The sequence below is a fragment of the Macaca nemestrina genome, chromosome 17 (genome assembly GCF_043159975.1).
Source record: "Macaca nemestrina isolate mMacNem1 chromosome 17, mMacNem.hap1, whole genome shotgun sequence".
Lineage (NCBI taxonomy): Eukaryota > Metazoa > Chordata > Mammalia > Primates > Cercopithecidae > Macaca > Macaca nemestrina.
Window position 1 is genome coordinate 67,442,510 of NC_092141.1, and position 21,347 is coordinate 67,463,856.

At 50.1% G+C, this 21,347-nt stretch overlaps 1 protein-coding gene across 1 annotated transcript in view; it reads right to left on the bottom strand.

Annotated features, from left to right (window-relative positions):
- Window positions 1-21,347, bottom strand: part of LOC105469459 (MAGUK p55 scaffold protein 3) — a 32,545-nt gene that overhangs the window by 9,262 nt on the left and 1,936 nt on the right. Inside the window, 14 exon segments of the mRNA XM_011720477.2 lie at window positions 787-895; window positions 1,096-1,189; window positions 3,989-4,069; window positions 4,175-4,339; window positions 6,012-6,053; window positions 6,649-6,669; window positions 8,032-8,096; window positions 10,855-11,051; window positions 14,021-14,095; window positions 15,852-15,937; window positions 17,923-17,935; window positions 17,937-18,005; window positions 19,834-19,971; window positions 20,210-20,290. Of these exon segments, the coding sequence (XP_011718779.1) occupies window positions 787-895; window positions 1,096-1,189; window positions 3,989-4,069; window positions 4,175-4,339; window positions 6,012-6,053; window positions 6,649-6,669; window positions 8,032-8,096; window positions 10,855-11,051; window positions 14,021-14,095; window positions 15,852-15,937; window positions 17,923-17,935; window positions 17,937-18,005; window positions 19,834-19,971; window positions 20,210-20,290 (1,236 nt within the window).

The following is a 21,347-nucleotide window of genomic DNA, read 5'->3' on the forward strand; positions in this document are numbered from 1 at the left end:
AAATTTTTGAAACTCAGACTTCTAATTTTGATTACTAACTCCCTGTAAGTCCAAATGAGTGAGCGTTTTCCTTTGTAGGCATAACGTGCTTTTTGGAATATGTTTCAAGCAAACTTCTTTAAAAAAAAGCCTACAGTTTATATCATAAAATCAGAGATCTGTTTCTATAGAGGGGAAAAAAATCCCAGATTGAGTTCAAAGCTTGGAAGTTTTTCTAAAAGACAAGGTTAAAGAGATGGTTAAGCCCCTGCTGAGCCCACAGCATGCCGGGTGTGCAGGAGTGGAAATGTTTTTGAAGCACTTCACAGGGCCACGTCTCCCTCCCTCTTTTTCCCCTTTAAACTGCTCTCCTCACTGCCTCCCTGAGTGGTTCTCTAAGCCACTGACTCCACCTGCCTTGGTTGGGGAGAGGGAGGCCTGGCACCGAGAGCTCAGCCCCAGCTTCACCTGGGTACTGACATCCCTAATTCTCTGGCACATTGCAATGGCCAGTCAGCGCCACCAACTACAGCATGATCTGTTCCATGCAGGGGTTACTAGCCTGGGTCTGTGGGCCACCAGAGTGTCCACGAGCTCCCTACAATTAATGCAGCATTTGTGGATAGAGGGGCATGTTTTGGGGTACAAGGCTTTCATTTGATTTTCAAAGGAAGACCCAAAGAAATTGAACAGTTAGTGTTCCAGACTAAAAATTCCTTAGGCTGAGGTTAAGTGTTGTATAAAACGTACAATCCCCTAGTTATAAATTCCATTAACCAGAAATGGCCAGCAGGCCCAGGAACTCACTTCCGGCTCCACATCCACCAAACAAACTTTGTTTTTGGCCATAACAGCCTGAATGGCCTCCAGGCTGGTTCCATAGAAATTTTCCTTATATTCACCATGTTCCAGGAACCTAAAACACCACCAAAGGGGAAAAGACCTTTAGTTCCTCAGCTTTCCTAAATTAGCAAAGGAAAGGGGACCTCCCAACATGACTTCTCTCCCGCTTCCCCCATCCTTTCTGGGAGCCCTCCCGGGAGCTCCAGTGGAATACAGGTAGATATAAAAAGACGCAGCTGCCTAGAAGGCCAACTGGCCCATCAAGCAACGTACTTGTTGTGATGTAAGTCGGCCTCAAATGCTTGCTTAGACACAAAGTGATATTCCACTCCTTCCTTCTCATGGCTCTTTCGGGGCCTGGTGGTATCTTTTAAAGAAAGAAGGAAAGCTGGGCAAAGAGATGTCACATCACAGCACGTGGGGATAGCAGCAGGCTTAGGCACTCATTTGGGAGTTGGCTGCTGCTGTGTCTAAACCAAGCACTTCTACCTCATTGCATGTCCCTGTATCAGGCACTGTGCCTTTCCAGGCAGGTGTATCACTGATTCACACAACAACTCTTCCATGTAGGCAAAAGGAGGCTTTTCCTTTTGCAGCTGAGAAAACTGAGGCACAGAGAGGCTCGGTGCTGTGCACAGTGACACACAACCAGTAGAGCACACAGCCAGAATCGGTCTCTCTGCCAAATGCCCAGCTTAAACCCTTAACCACTCTGCTAACTGACTCCCTGATGCTGTGGCTTTTTTTGTTTTTTTTTTGTTTGTTTGTTTGTTTGTTTTTTTGAGACAGAGTTTTGCTCGTCTCAGGCTGCAGCGCAATGGCATGATCTCGGCTCACTGCAACCTCTGCCTCCCCAATTCAAGTGATTCTCCTGCCTCAGCCTCCCGAGTAGCTAGGATTACAGACATGCACCACCACACCCGGCTAATTTTGTATTTTTAGTAGAGACGGGGTTTCTCCACGTTGGTCAGGCTGGTCTCAACTCCCAACCTCAGGTGATCCACCCGCCTCGGCCTCCCAAAGTGCTGGGATTATAGGCGTGAGCCACTGTGCCCAGCAGATGCTGTGGCTTTTGAAGAATCACTTAAGAGACCCCTAGGTCCTAACTTTTAATTCTTCAATGTTTTTTCTTTTTTGAGAGCAAAGGAGCCACATATACATTTGACCCTGATGTATGCTTTTAATTCTTTAGTCAATTAGTTCTCATCTCCAGAAGGAGACAGGAAGACAGACCGTCCCTATATGGATTGGATGTGTTTCAGCAAGGCTGGCTCTCAAACAAAAATGTTAAAACACATGGTGTTTTCTCATTGATTTCCATAACAGAATTGGGATGCACACTTCTGAGGAAAATCAGGTCTTCCACAGAACAAGGGCACACACAAAGCCACACACACGGCATTTTCCAAAAGATAAAATGGGATCTTGGGGCGCTGTGTCTTTTGGCCCATGGGAACCATCCAGGGGATGCCCTGTGTTCTATCTGTGGCATCTTAGTCCAACCTCCGGTAGAGCTGCTAGGGTCACTTTTCCAACCACGTCATCCCCCTGCTTAAAAACTTTTATTTATCTATGCATTACATTCTAAACACCCTAGCTGAATATATGAGACCTGCATGATCTGCGCAACCTCTCAGCTCCATTTTCCAGCACATCATCCACACTAATCTCCCCAGTCCCTAACACTGCTCTGTCCCTTCACACATGTTGTTTCCTCAGTACGGAAAACTATTCCTTTCTCTTCTGCCTGGAAAACTCCTATTTACACTTCAAAACCCAGCATAAAAGTCACTGCCTCTGGGAAGGCTTCCTTGACTCCTCCAGTTTCTAAAACCAAGGAGGAAAATCTCCTATCTGTGGAGTGCCTAGAAGCAGGTGGGCCTGACCATCCAGGTACCTCTTCCCCAGGGGATGGATCCAGGGGGTTCGGAACAATCAGTGTGTTAGCAACCTCTGCATGTCCTGTTTCAGTTCCCCTGAAACTTGGAAGGCTGTGGCTCCCCGAAGCCCTCCAGGTTCATCACAGCTGTCCTGCCAGAATGGCCTCCCCAGTGCCATCACCTCCCCCACATCCCTGCCACTTCAGACTGGGCTCTGGAAGACAGCTCTGACAACCCACAGACTAGCCGCTGGGCCCAGGGAGAGCAGTGTGATCAAAGTAAGGCTTCGTGGCTGCTCTGCCCCAGAACACTCTGAGGAGGCCCACTACCACCACCACAGTACCCCTCTCAGTAGCCACCAGGTATTCATACTGCATCCCTCTGAGGCCAGGGGGACTGAGAGTGAGTCCCAGAAAGGAAAGGGGCAGCCAAGGGCATGAAGTGGCAGGCAGCAGGTGAGAGGCCATTGTGCAACCTCATTAAGAACATGACTGGGGCAGGCTGCCTGGGTTTGAATCTTGGTTCCACCACTTACCAACTGTGTGACATTGGACAGGTTAGTTAACCTCTCTGACCCTCACTGTCTTCCTCTGCCATACAAGATGATGATAATCTCTCTTCTCAGGGGTACTGGAAGGGCTGACCCAGGGGACTGCACATAAAAGCTCTTGGCATATTACCTGGCACCTTCATTCTCCTCCTCCTCATCCTCCTTATCACATTCAGAACCAGGATCCTCTACCCACTGGAGCTTGACATCCCAGGGTGCCCCTAGCAGCAGCAAGCCCCAGGAATTGGCAGGGGAGGCATCACCCAGGAATGTACCCAGCCACCCTGACAAACTGGAATCTGACTATGAGGGAGTGCCAAGAAATACCACTCACAGGGTTCTGTGGCTTCTCTGACCTGCCCTCTCATCCAAGCAGAGGGCAGGGGCCATCGGAGTCAAAATTCACTGTGATGAGGAGGAATGCCCCCTACTGTGGAGGCCCTTTGGTGTCAGGTTGAGGCTGCCACTTTGCCTACAATGTGCTCTGGACTCACCTCCCACCCCAGGCAGGAACCACGCAAGTGGTCCTCCAGCTTCTGCCTCAGAGGGTCTCAGAGGACCACTGAGAGTGGATTTCTTCCCATCAGGCCTTTGTCCCATAATTTGCCAATAGCAGGCAGTGCCTGGTGATCCTTTAAACCCAAAGTAAGGATTTGGATGAATCTGGGAAGTTAAGTCCCCATGAAGTATTTGTGTGTGTGCAGAAAAACACACACCCCCACATGGGCCCTCTTACGTGGAACAGCGACACCAAAGTGCTGTGGGTTCTCGGCCACCACCTTTTGCTTCAGCTCGTGCAGTCGGGCTCCCAGAGACCCTGGGAAACAAGAGGAAGGCTGACCAGGGTCCCTGCTGAGCTCCCTCCCCACCTGCTCCAGGGAGGAAACCAGATCACTTCCTGGAAACCCAGGATGGCACCTACCGATCAGAACCACCAGGCGGGGCCGCTCTCCAGGCTGGTGTTGGTACCTGGCCACCTCCTCGTAAGTCAGCAGCTCTGGAGACTCAGCTCCGGAGGACATCTTCCCTTCCTGGGAGCCCCCCAGTCTCTCCCTACAGCCCAGCCGGAAACTCCTCCGAAGACCAGCTTGGAAGGAGGGGCAGAGGGACACCATGGCATTTGTCTCAGAATCTCCCAGAAGAGACTTTTTCCACCTGGCCAGACCTGGAGATGGGACTGAGTCCCACTGACCTCTCCCAACCTCCTCCTGCTACTGGAAGAGGTTGTTCGGGAAACACAATGGTAAGATGAAAGGGTGACCCTGCATTCACAAACTAGCGCTCAAGGTCACTGTTTTACTTGGCATGTGACTGACCTTGGACAAGTCCCTTTATCTCTCTGAGCCTCAATTTCCTTATCTGTGAAATTAGGATATGAATCTATAAATACCATGTGTGGTCCTAGATCGGATCCTGGACCAAGGGAAAATGCCATAAAGGACATGATGGGGACAATTGATAACATTTAAATAACAGCATATAATAGATTTGGATGCATTTTAAATTCTCAGAATTTGATCATTGCCCTGAGGAAGTCCTTGGCCTTGGGAAATACATGCTGAGAGATTTAATGGGAAAGCGACATGATGTCTACAACTAAGTCTCATATGACTCAGGAAAAAAAATGCAGAGATGTGGGAAAGGAAATTGAGCAAACATGGCAAAGGAGCAACAACTGGTGAATCTGGCTGTGGAGTATATGGGAGTTCTTTATATAATTCTTACACCTTTCCAGTAAGTTTGAAATTACTTCAAAATAAAAGCTAAGGGGCTGGGTGCAGTGGCTCATGCCTGTATCCCAGCACTTTGGGAGGCCGAGGCAGGTAGGTCACTTGATCCCAGGGGTTCACGACTAGCTGGGCAACATGGTGAAACCCTGTCTCTACAAAAAATACAAAAATTAGCCAGGTGTAGTGGCATGCACCTGTAGTCCCAGCTACTAGGGAGGCTGAGATGGAAGGATCGCTTGAGCCTGGGAGGCTGAGGCTGCAGTGATTTGTGATCACACCACTGCACTCCAGTGTGGGTAACACAGCAAGACCATTTCTCAAAAAATAATTTAAAAAAAAAGTTTAAAAGCTTTTTGGAAAGGAGGACTGCTTGAAGCTAGGAGCTTGAAACCAGCTTGGGTAACACAGAGAGACCCCACCTCTACAAAAAAAATATATTTTTAATCAGCTGGGCATGGTGTCAGGTGCCTGCAGTCCCAGCTACTCAGGAGGCTGAGGTGGGAGGATTGTTTGAGTCTAGGATGTTGAGGCTGCTACAAGCTGCAATGTCACTACTGTACTCCAGCGTGAGTGACAGAGCAAGGCCCTGTCTCTAAAAAATAACCAAAAAACAAAAAAAACTTTTTGCCTATCTCTAAGATGTTTGAAAAAACTGACGAAAGTAAAAGAAGTGAAAAGGGGCTCTGGAGAGCAGTGAACACCCCTCACTGTGTGGTGGTGGTGTTAACACTGAATAAACTCCAATTGCGATGATGGTGATAATAGAATTGGTATTAATGTAGGGGTGTGTGTACCTTTCCCGCCAGGGCATGTGCCCCATGGCTGGGTAAAAGCTGGGTGGGGACTCAATGCCTGGGCAGACTCAGCTCCTGCTCAGGCTGAGAGAACTGAGGAGAGACGGGGGTCCCACAGGCTCTGCTGCTCCAGAAGGACTCCTGGGGCTCACATCAGCCTGCTTTGACCTCTCCCTGCCTCTGGAGCCTGGGGTGGGGCAGGTTGTGCATGTGGGTGTCAGGGGGAGCTACTTACCCACATACTGCCCTTTGAGGTAGCCCTCACAGTCACAGGCCTCTGGGAAGCAAAAGAGGGAAGGAAGCCAGTGAGTCCCGCCAGACACATCTGGCCCAGGGGACCCCGCCCCTGGATGGCCGGGCAGGAAGAGCCCCCTGGGATGGTGTCTCATGGGGAGCTCAGGGGAAATCCCATGTCCTGGATACCCCAAGAAAGCAAGGTCTTCTGTTTTGCTCAGTTCTCCATGCTTAGGCCCCTAACAGCCTTTCCAGGCCCTGAGGGGGATTCTAGGCCAGCAGGCCTCCCCAGTCCCTGAGTGTGAGCAGCGTGAATAAGGAGGGATTCACTCCTGCCTGCCCTGCCCTCCCACCCCTTGTCTCCTACCCAGCCCCATCACAGCACGGCTGAGTCCTGGAAAGGCTGGGCCCCGCATGTCAGGAGAGCAGGGAAGGGCCCCAAGGCCTTGAACCCTGTCCCCACCAACTCTGCCTGCCTCAAGAAACAGCCCAGTCTGGCTGGCAGAGCAGGAAGAGGTGTGCAGACAGCGGGAGGGGCACAGCTGCCCACATGGGGAAAGAATACGAGTCCCTCAGGCCCCAAACGTTCCATGGAAAAGGGGCCGTGCCTGTGCACAGCGGACAGATACTGGGCCTACCTTTGTCACAAGGCTGATCATCTGCGGTTTGCACAAAAGACAGATGGAACAGCGTTAGTGGAGGGAAGCGGGGACCCTGCGGCTGAGGGCAGCTACGGCCCGGGTGCCTGAGGAGCCCGCCATCTGGCCTCTCTCCCTTTCCTCCAGTGAACCTGTGATCTGAGCTGTGGTACATTATTAAACCCCAAGACCTGCTCTAATTAGTCTTCTTGTGTGTGTCTCATTAGCAGCCCAGAGAAAGCCAGCTCGTCAGTGGCGCAGCAGCCTCAAGGCCACTGCACTCAGTGGCCCTTCTAACCTGACAGCAAGTCTGGAAAAGTGGCCATTGTCAGGGGCCCAGGGAGCAGCTTACTCCAGGATCCTGTAGTGGGAATAGGACCCACTCTCTCTTTTCTGGGGTTGGAGTCTGGCCCTGGAAAACGCAGATGCCTGAGGGTGGAGCGGGGTGGAGCAGAGCCGCAGGCCATCTGTGTTCTGGTCACCTGGCACCTGCTCAGGCCACTCACTCGGTTACAAGTCTGCCCTCTAGTACCGGTGAGACCACGCCCTGGAAAAGCTTCCTCTCTACACGGGGCCCTACCCTGGGGCTCTGATCACAGGCCTTCAGAAAATGTGACCCCACCTCTGCTCACTTCACCTTGTGACCCTACATATTCCCAGCTTAGAAAAGATACCTGACTCTACTGACTTCATAGCGTTCCAAGAAGTAGGTGGACGTGTTTTCTAAAGTGTAAAGGGCTACACGGTGTAGAGTTGCCAGATAAAGTGCAGGATACCCACTTAAACTTGAATTTCAAATAAACAAGAAGTAACTTCTCAGTGTAAGTATGTCCCAAATATTGCACAGGACATACTTCTACTATAATAAAAACTAAATAAAAACATACCTATGCTATAAACCAATCTGTCATCTATCTGAAATTCAAGCTTCAACTGGGCATCCTTTATTTGTATTTGCCCAGTCTGGCAGTCTGGCAGCCCTACCAGAGGCACCGGGTCACACACGGCCTTCTCCATTCCCTTCCAACGCCACTGCTTCTTCCATTTTCAGGGTCAGAGAGCCCTTGGGAATCTAACGAAAGCTGTAGATCCTCACACGCACATGCATACGCGCGTGAACACACACACACATGTCTGCACATCAGTTTGGGAAAGTTGTTAATATATCCCCCAGCATCATCTATGGACTCCAAATATACAAGCTCCTCTCCAGTGACTCCAGCCACCTCCTACTTCCCACTCCCTCCTTCCTCTGGAGTCCATGAGCTCAGACAAGACCCCTGATGCCCCCTCCAGCCCACTGCCTGCTTCTTCCCAGCCTGAATCCTTCCTCATCCTAACCCCGGGCCCTCCCCAGAGTGCCATCCCTGACAATCTACTCACAGGGGGGCTTCTTGAGGCTCTGGGGGCTCGGCAGGGTGCCCGCGGCTCTCCGGTAGCTTAGTCGTCTGCAGGGACACAAGGGGATGGGTGGGCCCGTGAGCTGGGCCAGAGAATCATTTGAAAGGAACTTCCTGGAAAACTTGGGAAACCAAGGCCTGGATCCCACAGGTGGGCACACACTGGACATTCTGAGGGCCTCCTGCTTCGCACTAAGTTCCAACGAAGGGAACACTTTCACAGGGCTCACTGGTTCGCCAGGAGGAAGAAACCGAGTCTCTAAGTCCAGAAATAGCTCATCCAGCTCAAGATGGCCACACAGGGATCCAGCCCAGTGTACGATCCTCAGCTGGTCATTACTCCCCTATGGCCAATTTCCAAGCAGAGGCGGCCCCTTCTCTACTCTCCAGCCTCCCCATCTCTGAGGGAGCTGGGAAATAGCAGAATGACTCCCAGGAGAGGCTGAGGACAGAAGTGACCCTAATTTAACACCCTCCCCTCAGTGGAAGGCTCAGCCCGGGTAGACTATCCAATGTGGCTGTCAGTGGAGAGGTGAGGCTCTCAGAGGTGTCCAGATTCCCACATTGAAATGCAGCCGAAGGGTTGGGTGTGGCGGCTCACACCTGTAATCCCAGCACTTTGGGAGGCCGAGGTGGCAGGATCACTTGAGGTCAGGAGTTCAAGATCAGCCTGGCCAACATGGTGAAAAAATACAAAAAGTAGCCGGGCATGATGGTGCACGTCTGTAATCCCAGCTCCTCGGGAGGCTGAGGCAGGAGAATCACTTGAACCCAGGAGGCAGAGGTTGCAGTGACCTGAGATCGCACCATTGCACTCCAGCCAAGGGGATAGAGTGAAACTATGCCTCCCAAAAAAAAAAAAAAAAAAAAAAAAAATTGCAGCTGAAGAGCCCTCCCCCACATCCTCTGGTAAGATGTTGCCAAGACCTGTGAACCCTAAAATGGAGATGGGTGTCTGGGGTTCCCGAGGGGACAGAGCTTCGTTCTCAGACTTTGGCACCTCAGAATCAGCTGGAACATTTGTTAGAATGTGGGGTTTCTGGGTGGGACCCATGGATTTGCATTTCTAACAAGTTCCCAGGTGATGCTGAAGCCCCCGGCCAGGGGGCCACACCTTGAGGGCCACTAAAATGGGTGAACCCTGAGGTTCTGTCCTTACCACAGTCCACACACCAAAAGATGTGAGGGCTACAACCCACAGAGGAAGTCACAACTGCCACCCTCTGACCCAAGACTGAACTTCTTGGAAGTCTAAAGAAATAATTTGAAATATGAGGAACAGTCTATGTGCAAGGTAAGTATACTGAAGCCTTTTAACAGTGAAGAATTGGGAACAACCTAATAAAAGTGCAGCCACAGGAAAGCAGTGAAATCACTTAGCTAGTTCCTCCGAGAAGCCTTCCCTGCATTCCTGGATGAGGACGCAGCCTCCTAATATGAACTCACAGAGCACCAGGTCCTCCTCCCTTGCACCCATCACATTTACATAAACTGCTTGTTTGAAGAGTGTCTGACTTTTCCACTGAACTATAAGCTCCTCCAGGGCAGAAACCCCAGGTTCACAGCAGCCTGCAGGATGCTCAGCACAAGGCCAGCTCAATTCAACCTAAGTACCTGCCACCTAGGAATGAATGGCACAGCTCCTGATGAGTTAGTATATAGCCACTAAAATCACACCACAAAAACGATGCTATAATATGGAAAATACTCATGCCAGAAATGTTAAAAAGAAAAAAAAAAAGGCAAGACCCCAAATTCTGTATGCAACACTCACATAAAAAGCACAGTAAGGAAATAAACTGCTGTTTAGATAGGGGTGAGACGTGGCGAATTTTCTTCCATAGTCTTCCTCTTCTGTATTTTTTTTTTTTTTGAGTCAGGGTCTCACCCTGTTACTCAGGCTGGAGTGCAGTGGTGTTGTAACAGCTCACTGCAGCCTTGACCTTCTTGGACTCAAGCGATGCTCCTACCCCAGCCTCCCAAGGAGCTGGGACTACAGGTGTGTGCCACCATGCCCAGTTAGGTTTTTATTTTTTGTTTAGAGAGAGACAAGGTCTTACCATGTTGCCTAGGCTGGTCTCGAACTCCTGGGCCCAAGGGAACCTTCTGCCTCGGCTTCCCAAAGTGCTGGGATTACAGGCGTGAGCCACCACCATGCCCAGCCTCTCTTCTGTATTTTTATATTTTATTTCTCAGCATTCTCTAAGCATGCATTATAAAATATACATTAACTTAGGCTGGGCCCAGGGGTTCATGCCTGTAATTCCAGCACTTTGGCAGGTCAAGGCAGGTGGATCACTTGAGGCCAGGAGTTTGAGACCAGCCTGGCCAACATGGCAAAACCGTCTCTATTAAAAATACAAAATTAGCCAGGCATGGTGGTGCACGCCTGTAATCTCAGCTACTCAGGAGACTGAGGCAGGAGAATCGCTTGAACCCGGCAGGTGGAGGTTGCAGTGAGCTAAGATTCACCACTGCACTCCAGCCTGGGTGACAGAGTGAGACTCTGTCTCAAAAAAAAAAAAAAAGTGTGTGTGTGTATATATATTTGTGTATATACATGTATTTTGTGTGTGTGTGTATATATACAGATACACACACACACAATAGATTCCTTTAAATCTCAAATAGCCATCACCACTAGTTATGGGAAAAGACCAAACACAAGTGCAACTGGTACTTACCTTGGGGAAACAACGCTCAGCAGGCCCCTCTGGCTGTGAGGACACAGAGACTTGGGGGCCTGTCATGTACCTGCACCTCTGCCACTTTGGAACCAGCCCTTCACGACACACCCCAGACCCACCTCTCCTGGAACCGCTTGGAGGGGATGAGGCCGGCTCGAAGGTTGGTGTCCCCGACTCGCTTGGCCTGCCACCACGTGGGGTCGTCCTGGCTCACCACTTCCAGGACCTGCCTGCGCTGGAAGGGCAGGCCCGCCTCCTGACAAGGGATGGCCCGGTCCTCGCGAGGGTTGTAGTGGAAGAGGGCGCGCATGAACACCTGCACAAGGAGGGCTCTGGTGAGGCGGCCCTTCCCCATGTGAGCACCGACAGGTCATTGCCACATCAAAGGCCACATGATAACGACCACCCACACTTAGGAGGGCCAAGCGGCCTTTCGAATAGAAAGCTACTTGGAAACACTGCACATACGTTCTTAACTGTTCTTCAACCATTTGGGATACTATGGTCAGGAATTCCATCAAGAATCAGAAAATTAATAGACCCCATGACTGAATATCTCTTTCTCACCTAAATATTTCCTTATTTACTTGACCAGCTGTCCTCATAACAGCCTCTTAGCATACACACAGCAACAACTAATCCTGGGAACAAAAAGTAAAGGCAAGCACAATTTCTAACTCAAGTGTTATTTTTGACACGCCAACTGAGCTGACGGAAGGCAGCAGCCATCTGTTATATAAGTAATCTAGATGTTTGGGTAAGAACACAAATATCAACAAAACTACTGTTACTGACTCCTCACCATCACTTTTCAGTGGGTAATTGACACCCACAGCTCTTACAGCTCAATCCTGCCTCATCTGCCATAGACCCCGCCAAGCCCCAATTCCCCCCTCTACTCTAGAGTCACCCTCTCTGGAGAAGATGGTGTGAGTACACAGCATTTTTCACACTTCCTTGTTCTCTTCTATAATTTGGTGGCATGGATTAATTTTATTTATTTCTATTTTCAGACCATTAGGGCCCAATCACTTCAGTGGCAAACAGAAAAAAAAAAAAGGAATCAGGGGTCTTCCTCAGACAGATACAAACTGTATTCCTTTATATGCCAACCAGAAAAGATTCCATCGGACAACAGTAAGAACTTTCTGGCATATGTTGTGGGGACAGATACCCTTAACCAGCCACAGATGTTACCAGGGTCCTAAGCACTCAGAAGAGTGTGATCTTAAGTGGCCAGCCCAAATCAAGCATCTGGATCAAGAAGAAATTTTCAAGAAGGATGGGCTGGGGGACAGGCTACTCATTTTGTCCTTTAGGAAAACCAAGTTCTCTTCCTCAAAGAGGGTTCCTCAAGTCAGAACCCTCAAAGTTGCATATGGGGACCACATTCGCTTGCCCTAAAAAGAATCACTTTCCACCAGGTAACAGGAAATATTATGCCCTGGGATTTAACCAAAGAGCACAAATAAGAAACAGCTATATAAAGATTATTTCTTCACTTGCTGCAAAAAACTGTCATTGAAGACATAGTCCATTACAAATCCACATTCTTCGAAGTATCGACTGACATTCCCTCTCTGCCAGATGCTGTAACATCTCTTCTTTCATGCTTTAAGTACTGACAGGCAGGTATGGGAATCAATCTTGAAAAACTGGCATGCTTCCTTCCATTCTCTGCTCAACAGTATGTAATTCATTATGCTATCCTTTTTGCCTTGGCTGCCAGGAAACTCAGATCCAAATGTACTGTGAAATCAAAGTGATGCCCTCCTCTCTATCTCATCAACCACCATCTCACAGTTCAGGTCTTAATAATGTCTCTCCTGGGCTTTTACAAGCGCCTTCTACCAGGCCTCCCTGCCTCCAACCTCTACCTCTACCCACTCCACCCTCTCCCTGTGGCTGCCTCAGGGAGCTTTCTAAAACACAAATATAACTATACCACTCCCATCCTAAAAAACAAAACAAAACAAAACAAAACAAAAAAAACCACACACACACACACACACACACACACACACACACACACAAACACCTTTAAGAACTTATTAGAACCTATGGGACTATCTCTTGGGCTGTGGGATGGCTTCCCATATGCCCCAGGGCTGGACCATTCAGTGCAGCCTGGGCTGACTTCCAGCCAGCTGCCAGCACCTGCATCTCTTTGCCTAAGGACTTACTTTCTCTGGCCACTGGAGCCTGCTCTTCTCTAATCCAGCAGGCAGAAGTTGCTAGGAATTAATCCCCCAGGTGCAGCCTGGCAGGAGTTGGTGTACAGATCGCCCAGCTCCCAGGGCCCCTGGGTGGGATGATAGAGGCATGTGTTCCACAGGGGAGGAAGTAGTTCCCCAAGTTCCCAGCAGGACTAAGCTCCAGCTGCCCATAGTGGCAACCTGCTTGATAACACACCCTTGGTCAGATCAGCTGTCTTCCCTTTCCCAGTCCTGTACTGGTGTTTCCTGGGGTCACTTCCCAAATAAACCATTTGCATTAAAATCCTTGTCTCAGGGGCAGCTTCTAAGAGGCCCCAAACTAAGCAAGGATTATGCCAAAACCCTTAACAAGGCATTGAGGCCATTCAGAACATAGGCTTAACCCACCTCCCCAGCAAAACCCACCACCATCCTCCCCGCAAAGTCCCAGCACATCGCCCTTAACGTGCTCCTCTCCAGAATGCCAGGGAGCCTCTGTATGGGCAGACCCCGCCAAGGTCCCACTCTTCTTTACCTTCTTCAGGCCTCAGTTCCAACACCCCCACTCTGACACCCTCAAGGGTGACTGTAACTCTTTGTACAGAATCTTGACAAAGCACTTATTACATAGCAAGGAAAGGTTTGCTGCCCTTCTGCACCAGGAACCCTTGAAGCTACCAAGAGTCCCTGTCTCCAGCATCTGGCAGAGTGCCTGGCACAGAGGAGGTGACCAAATAAGGCAGGCTCAGCAACAATTAAACAAATGGCAGTTACTTAATTGGTTCAGAATTCAGCACACTTGGTACCTTCTCCTCCTCTTCATGGCCCTGCGTTTCTATTTCAATTAAAATAACCTCGTCTTTTATTATTAGTAAGCCACGTCAAATCCTGTTTAGAAAGAGGCAGGGTACAAACAAATGAATCACTTTGTGACGGAATTAAAGTCCTTCAATGGGCACAGATTACTAGGACCAGATCTATGATCGGTTCCCGAATGACTGTTTCAAGAGGCTGGACTGGATCCAGCCCCCAGCCAGCGAGCTGCATCTCTCAAGCTGAGAGAGGGTGCCGCAGGCCCACCTCCCCATACCTTGCTCTCCTTTAAGCGATCTTCCTCCTGGGTGGCTGGGATGATTTTTAGGGTGATGGATCCCTGGGACTGGGCCTGAAACGAGAGAGAACAGAAGCTTCTCGCCTACCAGGTCTAACCCTCCAAGAGCTCAACTTCTACTTCTCAGGCCTAAAAACTGATGTTCAGAAAGTCAGACTTGCAGCCTTCCAAGGCCCACCCTTCTAGGATGGTGCCCTGGTTGAATGAACTAAAGCAAAACTCAGTAACCAAGTAACTGTACCTTTTTGTATTTTTTTGTATTTTATTATTTTAAAGGCAGTTCAAATTTAGCAGTGGAGGGTTGGTAACTGTATTTTCAAAAGGCAAAGGGACGGAAGAATTTCCATGAGAACCCAAGGACTACGTGTTGAATTCCAATCCTCCATCCCTGCTGACCACTAGGGCCCCAGAGGGCTCCCTTCCTTGCTTTCCTCTTGGGTCATCTGAACAACCCATTTCAGCTTCCTTTGCCTCTTTCCTGACTGATTTGGGGCTGGTCTCTGATTAATACTTCCCTCTTTGCTTCCATCTCCCCAATCTCAGGTCATGCCCAGCTTTCCAGGAGCTCCCTTCACCCTCATCTACAGAGACCCTGCAGCCCAATGCCAGGGGCCCAACAAGGAAGAATGCTGTCGGACCAGGACAGCAGGGCCCAACAGACCACCTCCTGGCCTCTCCACTACCCAGACAGCCCACACCCTTGCTCTGCAGCACAAGGAAGTTGGCACCCAAAGCCACAAAAAAGCAAGCTTGGGCAAAAGGACTGAAGGGCCTGCCTGCAGTCTGCATCCTCTACAGAGGGGGCTTTGTTTTGTTGGGTTTTTGTTTTGTTTTGTTTTTTGAGACAGAGTTTTGCTCTCATTGCCCAGATTGGAGTGCACTGGCATGATCTCGACTGCCTGCAACCTCCGCCTCCCAGGTTCAAGCTATTCTCCTGCCTCAGCCTCCCAAGCACCTGGGATTACAGGGGCCCACAACCATGCCCAGCTAATTTTTTGTATTTTTAGTAGAGACGGGGTTTCACCATGTTGCCCAGGCTGGTCTCGAACTCCTGACCTCAGGTGATCCACCTGTCTCAGCCTCCCAAAGTGCTGGGATTACAGGTGTGAGCCACTGGGCCCAGCCCAGAGAGGGCTTTAAACAGTGGGCCTCCTCTCTTCCGATCTTATCCTGTTTCTGCCCCCAAAACTATCAGAAGTTAGCAAAGAGTATCAGGTTGGGGGAGGAATCCTGAGGATAAAGGGGACCAAGCTATGATTGGGGCTTTTCACAATTTCAGTTTTGACTTCAACTCCCCAGAATGGACCACGGAGATTTTCAGCCAAGCATTTAATACCTTGAAATCCCCTTACACTTCTGAAGGGCTTTACCCTTTTCCAGATGTTGGCATCCCAATGATAACCACACATTGGTTGAGAAAGAATCCCTATCCCAACGTTAAAGGAAAGGAAATGGAAACTCAGATGATCTGATGGCTTGTCCAAGGTTGCACAGTTGGAAGGAGGCAGAGCCAGGATTCATACCCAGGACCCAGGACCCAGGAGGGACCTTGTGAAAGGGAGCCAGGGGAAGGAACGAAGGCTGTGCTGAGAAGAGGGTCTAAGAGAGGCAGATGGAAGGGAAGATCCCCTCCTCCTGCCGCCACCCCATACCCCAAGCACACCGTTAGGGGCACACCATAAGGCCACTTTGCCTGCCACCTCCTCAGGACAACAGCAAGGCTAAGCCAGAATCTGCCTTGGCTCCGGAAAGCGCCCCGCTCTGGGTGTCTGAAGACCCAGCACATCCCTAGCAGGCATGTAGCACGGACCAGAATCTGGCTGATCTCGTCGGGCCGCTTGTGCAGGACTGCGATCCCGTTCACTTCTCGGAGCTCGTCTCCAACGTGGACCAGGCCTAGGAGACACAGGGACTGACCATCAGCACAGGAGGAGAGCCTGAGCACCAATCACTTAGAGCTCCAAGCACCACAGGGGCCTGCCTGAGGAGCCCACTGCAGGGCCAACTCGAGGTTTAAAGTTGATGGGTGGGACTCGGGCGAACTAAGCCCCTGAGTGCTGGGCACCTCACTTGGCATGGAGGGCTCAAATCACCCAGTAAAATCTCCATTTTACAAATTGGCACCTGAGACCCAGGAAGATTAAGCAGCTTGCATAAGGCCACATTGCTATGAAATAATGAAGCCAGTATTCAAACACAGTTATTCTGATGTAGAAAGCCTGTGTTCTTTTTGCTATAACCTCTGCTTCTTTAAAATTATCATTAACTCTTCACCTTCCTAGGTTTACAGATATACTCCTAGAATGGCGTCCTTAAGTCTTAACAAGGAAAGACAAAAGCGCCAGTGAAGACATCATTAAGACTGTAAACACAATATGAGCCTCTGCCTGAATGACAAATGTCTTGGCATATTAGGGCCCTATTTGCTACTCAAAGTGGACACTGGCCTGGCTGCATCAGCATCACCTGGAGGCAGGTTAAAAGTGCAGAATCTTCAGCCTAGCTCAGACCCTGCTGAATCAGTCTGCATTTTAACAAGATGCTCAGGGAATTTGTGTACTCGTTAATGTTTGCAAAGTGCTGGTCTAGGATTCTCTGCAACGGTGACCCCCCAGACTTTGGGGGTAACATCCCCCTATATCAGGAGGTTTGTCTCCCCAGCTTAGTAGCTCTTCCACACACCGGTGATTCTCAACCTTTCTACCCAAATGAATCTGGGGCACAAACACTCTCTTTGTAATAGTGGTTTGACAAGACCTGGGGTGGTGGGGAAGGGTGTCATCCCTGCCCCAGTTAGTAATCCCCCAAGCCCATGCTATATTCTTAACTGTCACAGTCCTTGGACTAAACCAACGCATGAGCTTTTTCTCAATCATCCCAAAGTACTCCATGACTATTTTTTATATATATACGTATATATAAAATACGTATTATAATAAAATATATGACATATATATGTAATATATAATTTTTTCTTTTTTGTTTTTTTAGAGACAGTCTCACTGCATCACCTATGCTAGAGTGTAGTGGTGTAATCACAGCCCACTGCAACCTGAAACTCCTGGGCTCAATCTTCCACCTGGGCCTCCCGAATAGCTAGGACTACAGGTGGGGGCCACCAGGCATGGCCTATATTTTCTTTTTCCTCTTTTTTTTTTGAGACGGAGTTTTGCTCTTGTTGCCCAGGCTGGAGTGCAATGGTGTGATCTCGGCTCACCACAACCTCCACCTCCCAGGTTCAAGTGATTCTCCTACCTCAGCCTTCCCAAGTAGCTGTGATTACAGGCATGCGCCACCAATCCTGGCTAATTCTGTATTTTTAGTAGAGACGGGGTTTCTCCGTGTGGGCCCAGGCTGGTCTCGAACTCCCGACCTCAGGTGATCTGCCCACTTTGGCCTCCCAAAATGCTGGGATTATAGGTGTCAGCCACAGTGCCCGGTTTTTTTTGTTTGTTTGTTTGTTTGTTTTGAGACAGAGTCTCACTCTGTTGCCCAGGCTGGAGTGCAGTGGCATGATCTCGGCCTCACTGCAACCCTCCACCTCCCAGGTTTGTGTGTTTAGTAGAGATGGGGTTTCGCCATGTTGGCTAGGCTGGTCTCCAACTCCTGACCTCAAGTGATCCGCCCACCTCAGCCGCCTAAAGTGCTGGGGATTACAGGTGTGAGCCACCACGCCCAGCTGGCCTATATTTTCTATTAAAATTTCTACTGACTTGGGAAGGAGATAGATGAGAATTCCAGCCACAACCCCAGAAAGCAAAGCACATCCCAAACAGGTGGTCTGATAGGAGAGAAGTAAGGGGAGCTATGAGCAAAAGTGGAGGGCTCTGGAACAATGGCCATGATCAGGGTGTGGGCCAGCTTTGCACGCCGCCACTCACCGCTCCTGTCTGCCTGCGCCTCCTCGCATGATCCTGGCCACCACGACAGCCCCTGAGTGCTCGTCCCGCCGGATGGTGGCGCCCTGAACCCGAGACAAAAGAGGCAGGTTCTTAAGCAGCAGCTCCAAATCTCAGACCCCTACTCTCTGGACCCCAACACAGCCTCCCCAGTCCCTCCCTCTGACAGTCCTGAGGGCAGATCAGTGGGGACCTTCCCAATGCTGAAGACAAAACAAAACCAACATCTCCCATTAGTACAGCCCTGCACTTCACAGTTTACAAGGCACAATAATGCTGCAACATTTTAGATGAGGGACTGGGGCTCAGAGAAGTTAAATATCCTCAAGGTCACCCAGCTGGTAAAGGGGAAAGCTTTTTGTGATGCCAAATCCAGTACGTTCTCCATCACATCTCTGTCATATCACAGTTCCTACCACTTGCAAAGACATTTAATAATGAGGATGATACGTGCCAGCTAATTCTCACCCTGCCTCTACCCAATCACAGGGTTACCCAGGCCTTCTGCTGCTGCTGAGGGAAACCAATTATGCACCCCCAACCAGAGCTTCGGGACCAGGACTTGGCCCATGAAGCACAGCAGAGATGACACTTAGGATGAGAAAGGAACTAACGAGCCCTCGATTTCCTGCACCACAGAGGCTGGACTGCAGCAGGACAGCAGAAAGCTTAAAAGCTAAGCTCTAGGGCTGGACAGCCCTGGGTGTGAACACAGTTCCAACCATTTACAAAAAGCATGTGGCCTTAGCAAGGAAATCTCTTATCCTCTTCAAGCCTGTTTCCTGTGAGATGTGGGATAGCATTTAAACTCACAGTGTTGTTGCAAGGATTCATGCAATGCACTTAGTACACAGTAAGCACTCAACATATGTTAATCACTTATTAGTGGCTGTAACTGCAAACACATTTGCACAGTTATTGTTAACATCATCCGTGCCATCTATTTGAAGTACATAAAATAATTATTACTAGAGAGGCCATCAACTAAGAACCCCAGGACTTCTCTAGCCCCCCCCAGACCTGAGAACTTTCCAGCATTGCTATCTATCATTTACTCAGCTCTGAACTGCCAGCACCCAATATCGCCTGGATAGGAGGGCTCACAACGTGTTTGCTAAATCAATGGATGGCTGCTCCATTTTACAGGTGAGGAAACAGGAGGGAGAGGAGAGATCCTCGTCTGCTTGCAGAAGAGGCTCATTGGAGGTCATTTGGGGAAAGCTGGAAATAGAGAATGACAGCTGTGGGATCTTCTGGAGCCAATCTCAATTCTCTGGGCTTCCACCACTTCCGTGCATCTCATAAACAACACTGTCCCTTTGGTCGGTAAATCAATGCTGAACCAGGACCAAAGTGATAGCAATCAGTCTACTGGGGAGAGGAATGCCCCGTGCTTCCTCAATATTCAGAGCAGGCATTGTCACACGTTTTCTGTAAGAGGCCACACGTAAATATTTTAGGCCAGCTACACAGTCTCTGTCACAATGACTCAACTCTGCCATCGCACTATAAAGGCAGTCACAGCCTATCTGTAAGTGAATGGGCCTGGTTGTGCTCCAAAAAAGCTTTATTTTAAAAAATAAGCTGTGGGCTGGGTTTGGCCCTTGGGCTGTAGTTTGTCCATTTCTGGCTTAAAGGATGATCAGGGTCACCCTATACAATTGTGCAGGTTATTTACTGCACAAAGCGGGTTGGCCACAGTTGAGAGGGGCTGTATCCACCCAGAGGAAGAGGTGCCCGGCACACAGAGGCGCCACAGGGACGAGCAGCAGCCCCGGCAAAGCTGCTGTCACTCACTCTGAAGACTTCGGGGAGGGTCTTGTCCCAGTGTTCTGGGTGGGGGTGAGAGGCAGGGGAAGAGTGGGTTAGAGAGAAGCAGGCAGCAGCACCTACCAGGGGTTCCTTGTTCTTCACCAAGCGGACGATCTTCACAGATTCCTCATCAAAATCCTCATCGATATTGTCAGGCAGAGGCGGGAGAACGGGGTCAAAATTCTTCTGGGCAACCGTGTCGTGTACCATGAGCACAGCCTGTCGGGAAAGCAAGAGAAAAGGAGGGCTGGCCCGCCACTCACAGGGTCAGCAGGCCGTGGCTAGGTGGTGGTCTGGAGGGTGGCAGATGCCATGCCAGAGAGACAACCGCCCAGACACTAGTGCTGAGGATCGCTCCCTCAGAAGTCTCCACTCCTCAGCCTCACGAGGAGAGCTCCCTCCACCCCCATCCCAGGAGACACAGAGGCATGGGTGGGCAGGGGCTCTGCGTGACTACCCTCAGGTGCGGGGTGGACAGCAGCTGGAGCAGCTCCTTCTCATCACTGTGCACGGAGGCGGCCTGCAACTCCTCCATCACCTGCAGAGAATGAGACAGGCGCCACCGATGGCTAGAGGTGCCCCTGCCCCACATCTGCTGGGTCCTTCTTCTTTGGGTCACAGACCCAAGGGCCCACCCAGCTGCAGCCCCCAGGGGCTGAGGGGCAGACCCTCAGCCACCCCAGGACGATGATCCCGGGAACATCACACCAGGGGTCAGGAGCAGCTCGACGGGGCCATCCTCCAAGGAGCCACCATTTTAAGCCCTATGTGCTTTCTGCTTTATGTGGATCTTCTCACTGAACCCTGCAACCAACTCGATGCAGAGGGTCTTGTTACTTTGCCATTTTACAGATGAGAATCCTGAGACTCAGAGATTAAACATCTTGCCCGAAGTCACAGAGCTCATATACAGCACAGCTAGGATTTGAACCTGGGCTTACCTGGCTCTCAGATGCTATTTTATGAATGAGGAAATGGGAGCTCAGAGAGGTTGAGTGGCCTACTTAACATCACAGAGCCAGTGGGACAGGCAGCGCTGAGCCTGGGACGGGCAATCTAATGTGCCCCTAATCACATTCCACAGTGGAGAAGGGCCCAGGGCTCTGCATCCACAGGCTGCACCCATCCCTCCCCAGGCCATCTCCTGGGGTTAGGAGAGTTTATTCAGGAGCTGATCTTAGTAATCAACCAGAATGGCTTTTCCCCAACCATACAACACAGACGACTAGGTCCACAAGAAATTAAGAAGCGTTCCTTTAAAAAATGAGAAGCCTGAGCCAGTATGCGGGGACACACTCTAGGTCCCTTGACTTCAGGAAAGCACAGATACAATGTCTAATTGACCTATTCAAATCATCCGTCTTCAGAGCAGTTTGGGAACTGCTCAGCCAGTCCAATGCTCTCATTTACAGCAGAGGAAACAGACTTGCTCCAGAACACACAGAGAGTGGGCAGCCCCATGTCAGTGTCTCCCAACCCAGTCCAAGGCTCACCGGTTCCTCCCTGCCTTTCGGGGAACCCAGAGAGAGGAAGAGAAAGAGGAGGACAAGGGAAGAAAACACCTCTTCACCTTTGGGCTCCTGATTCCTGGTGTC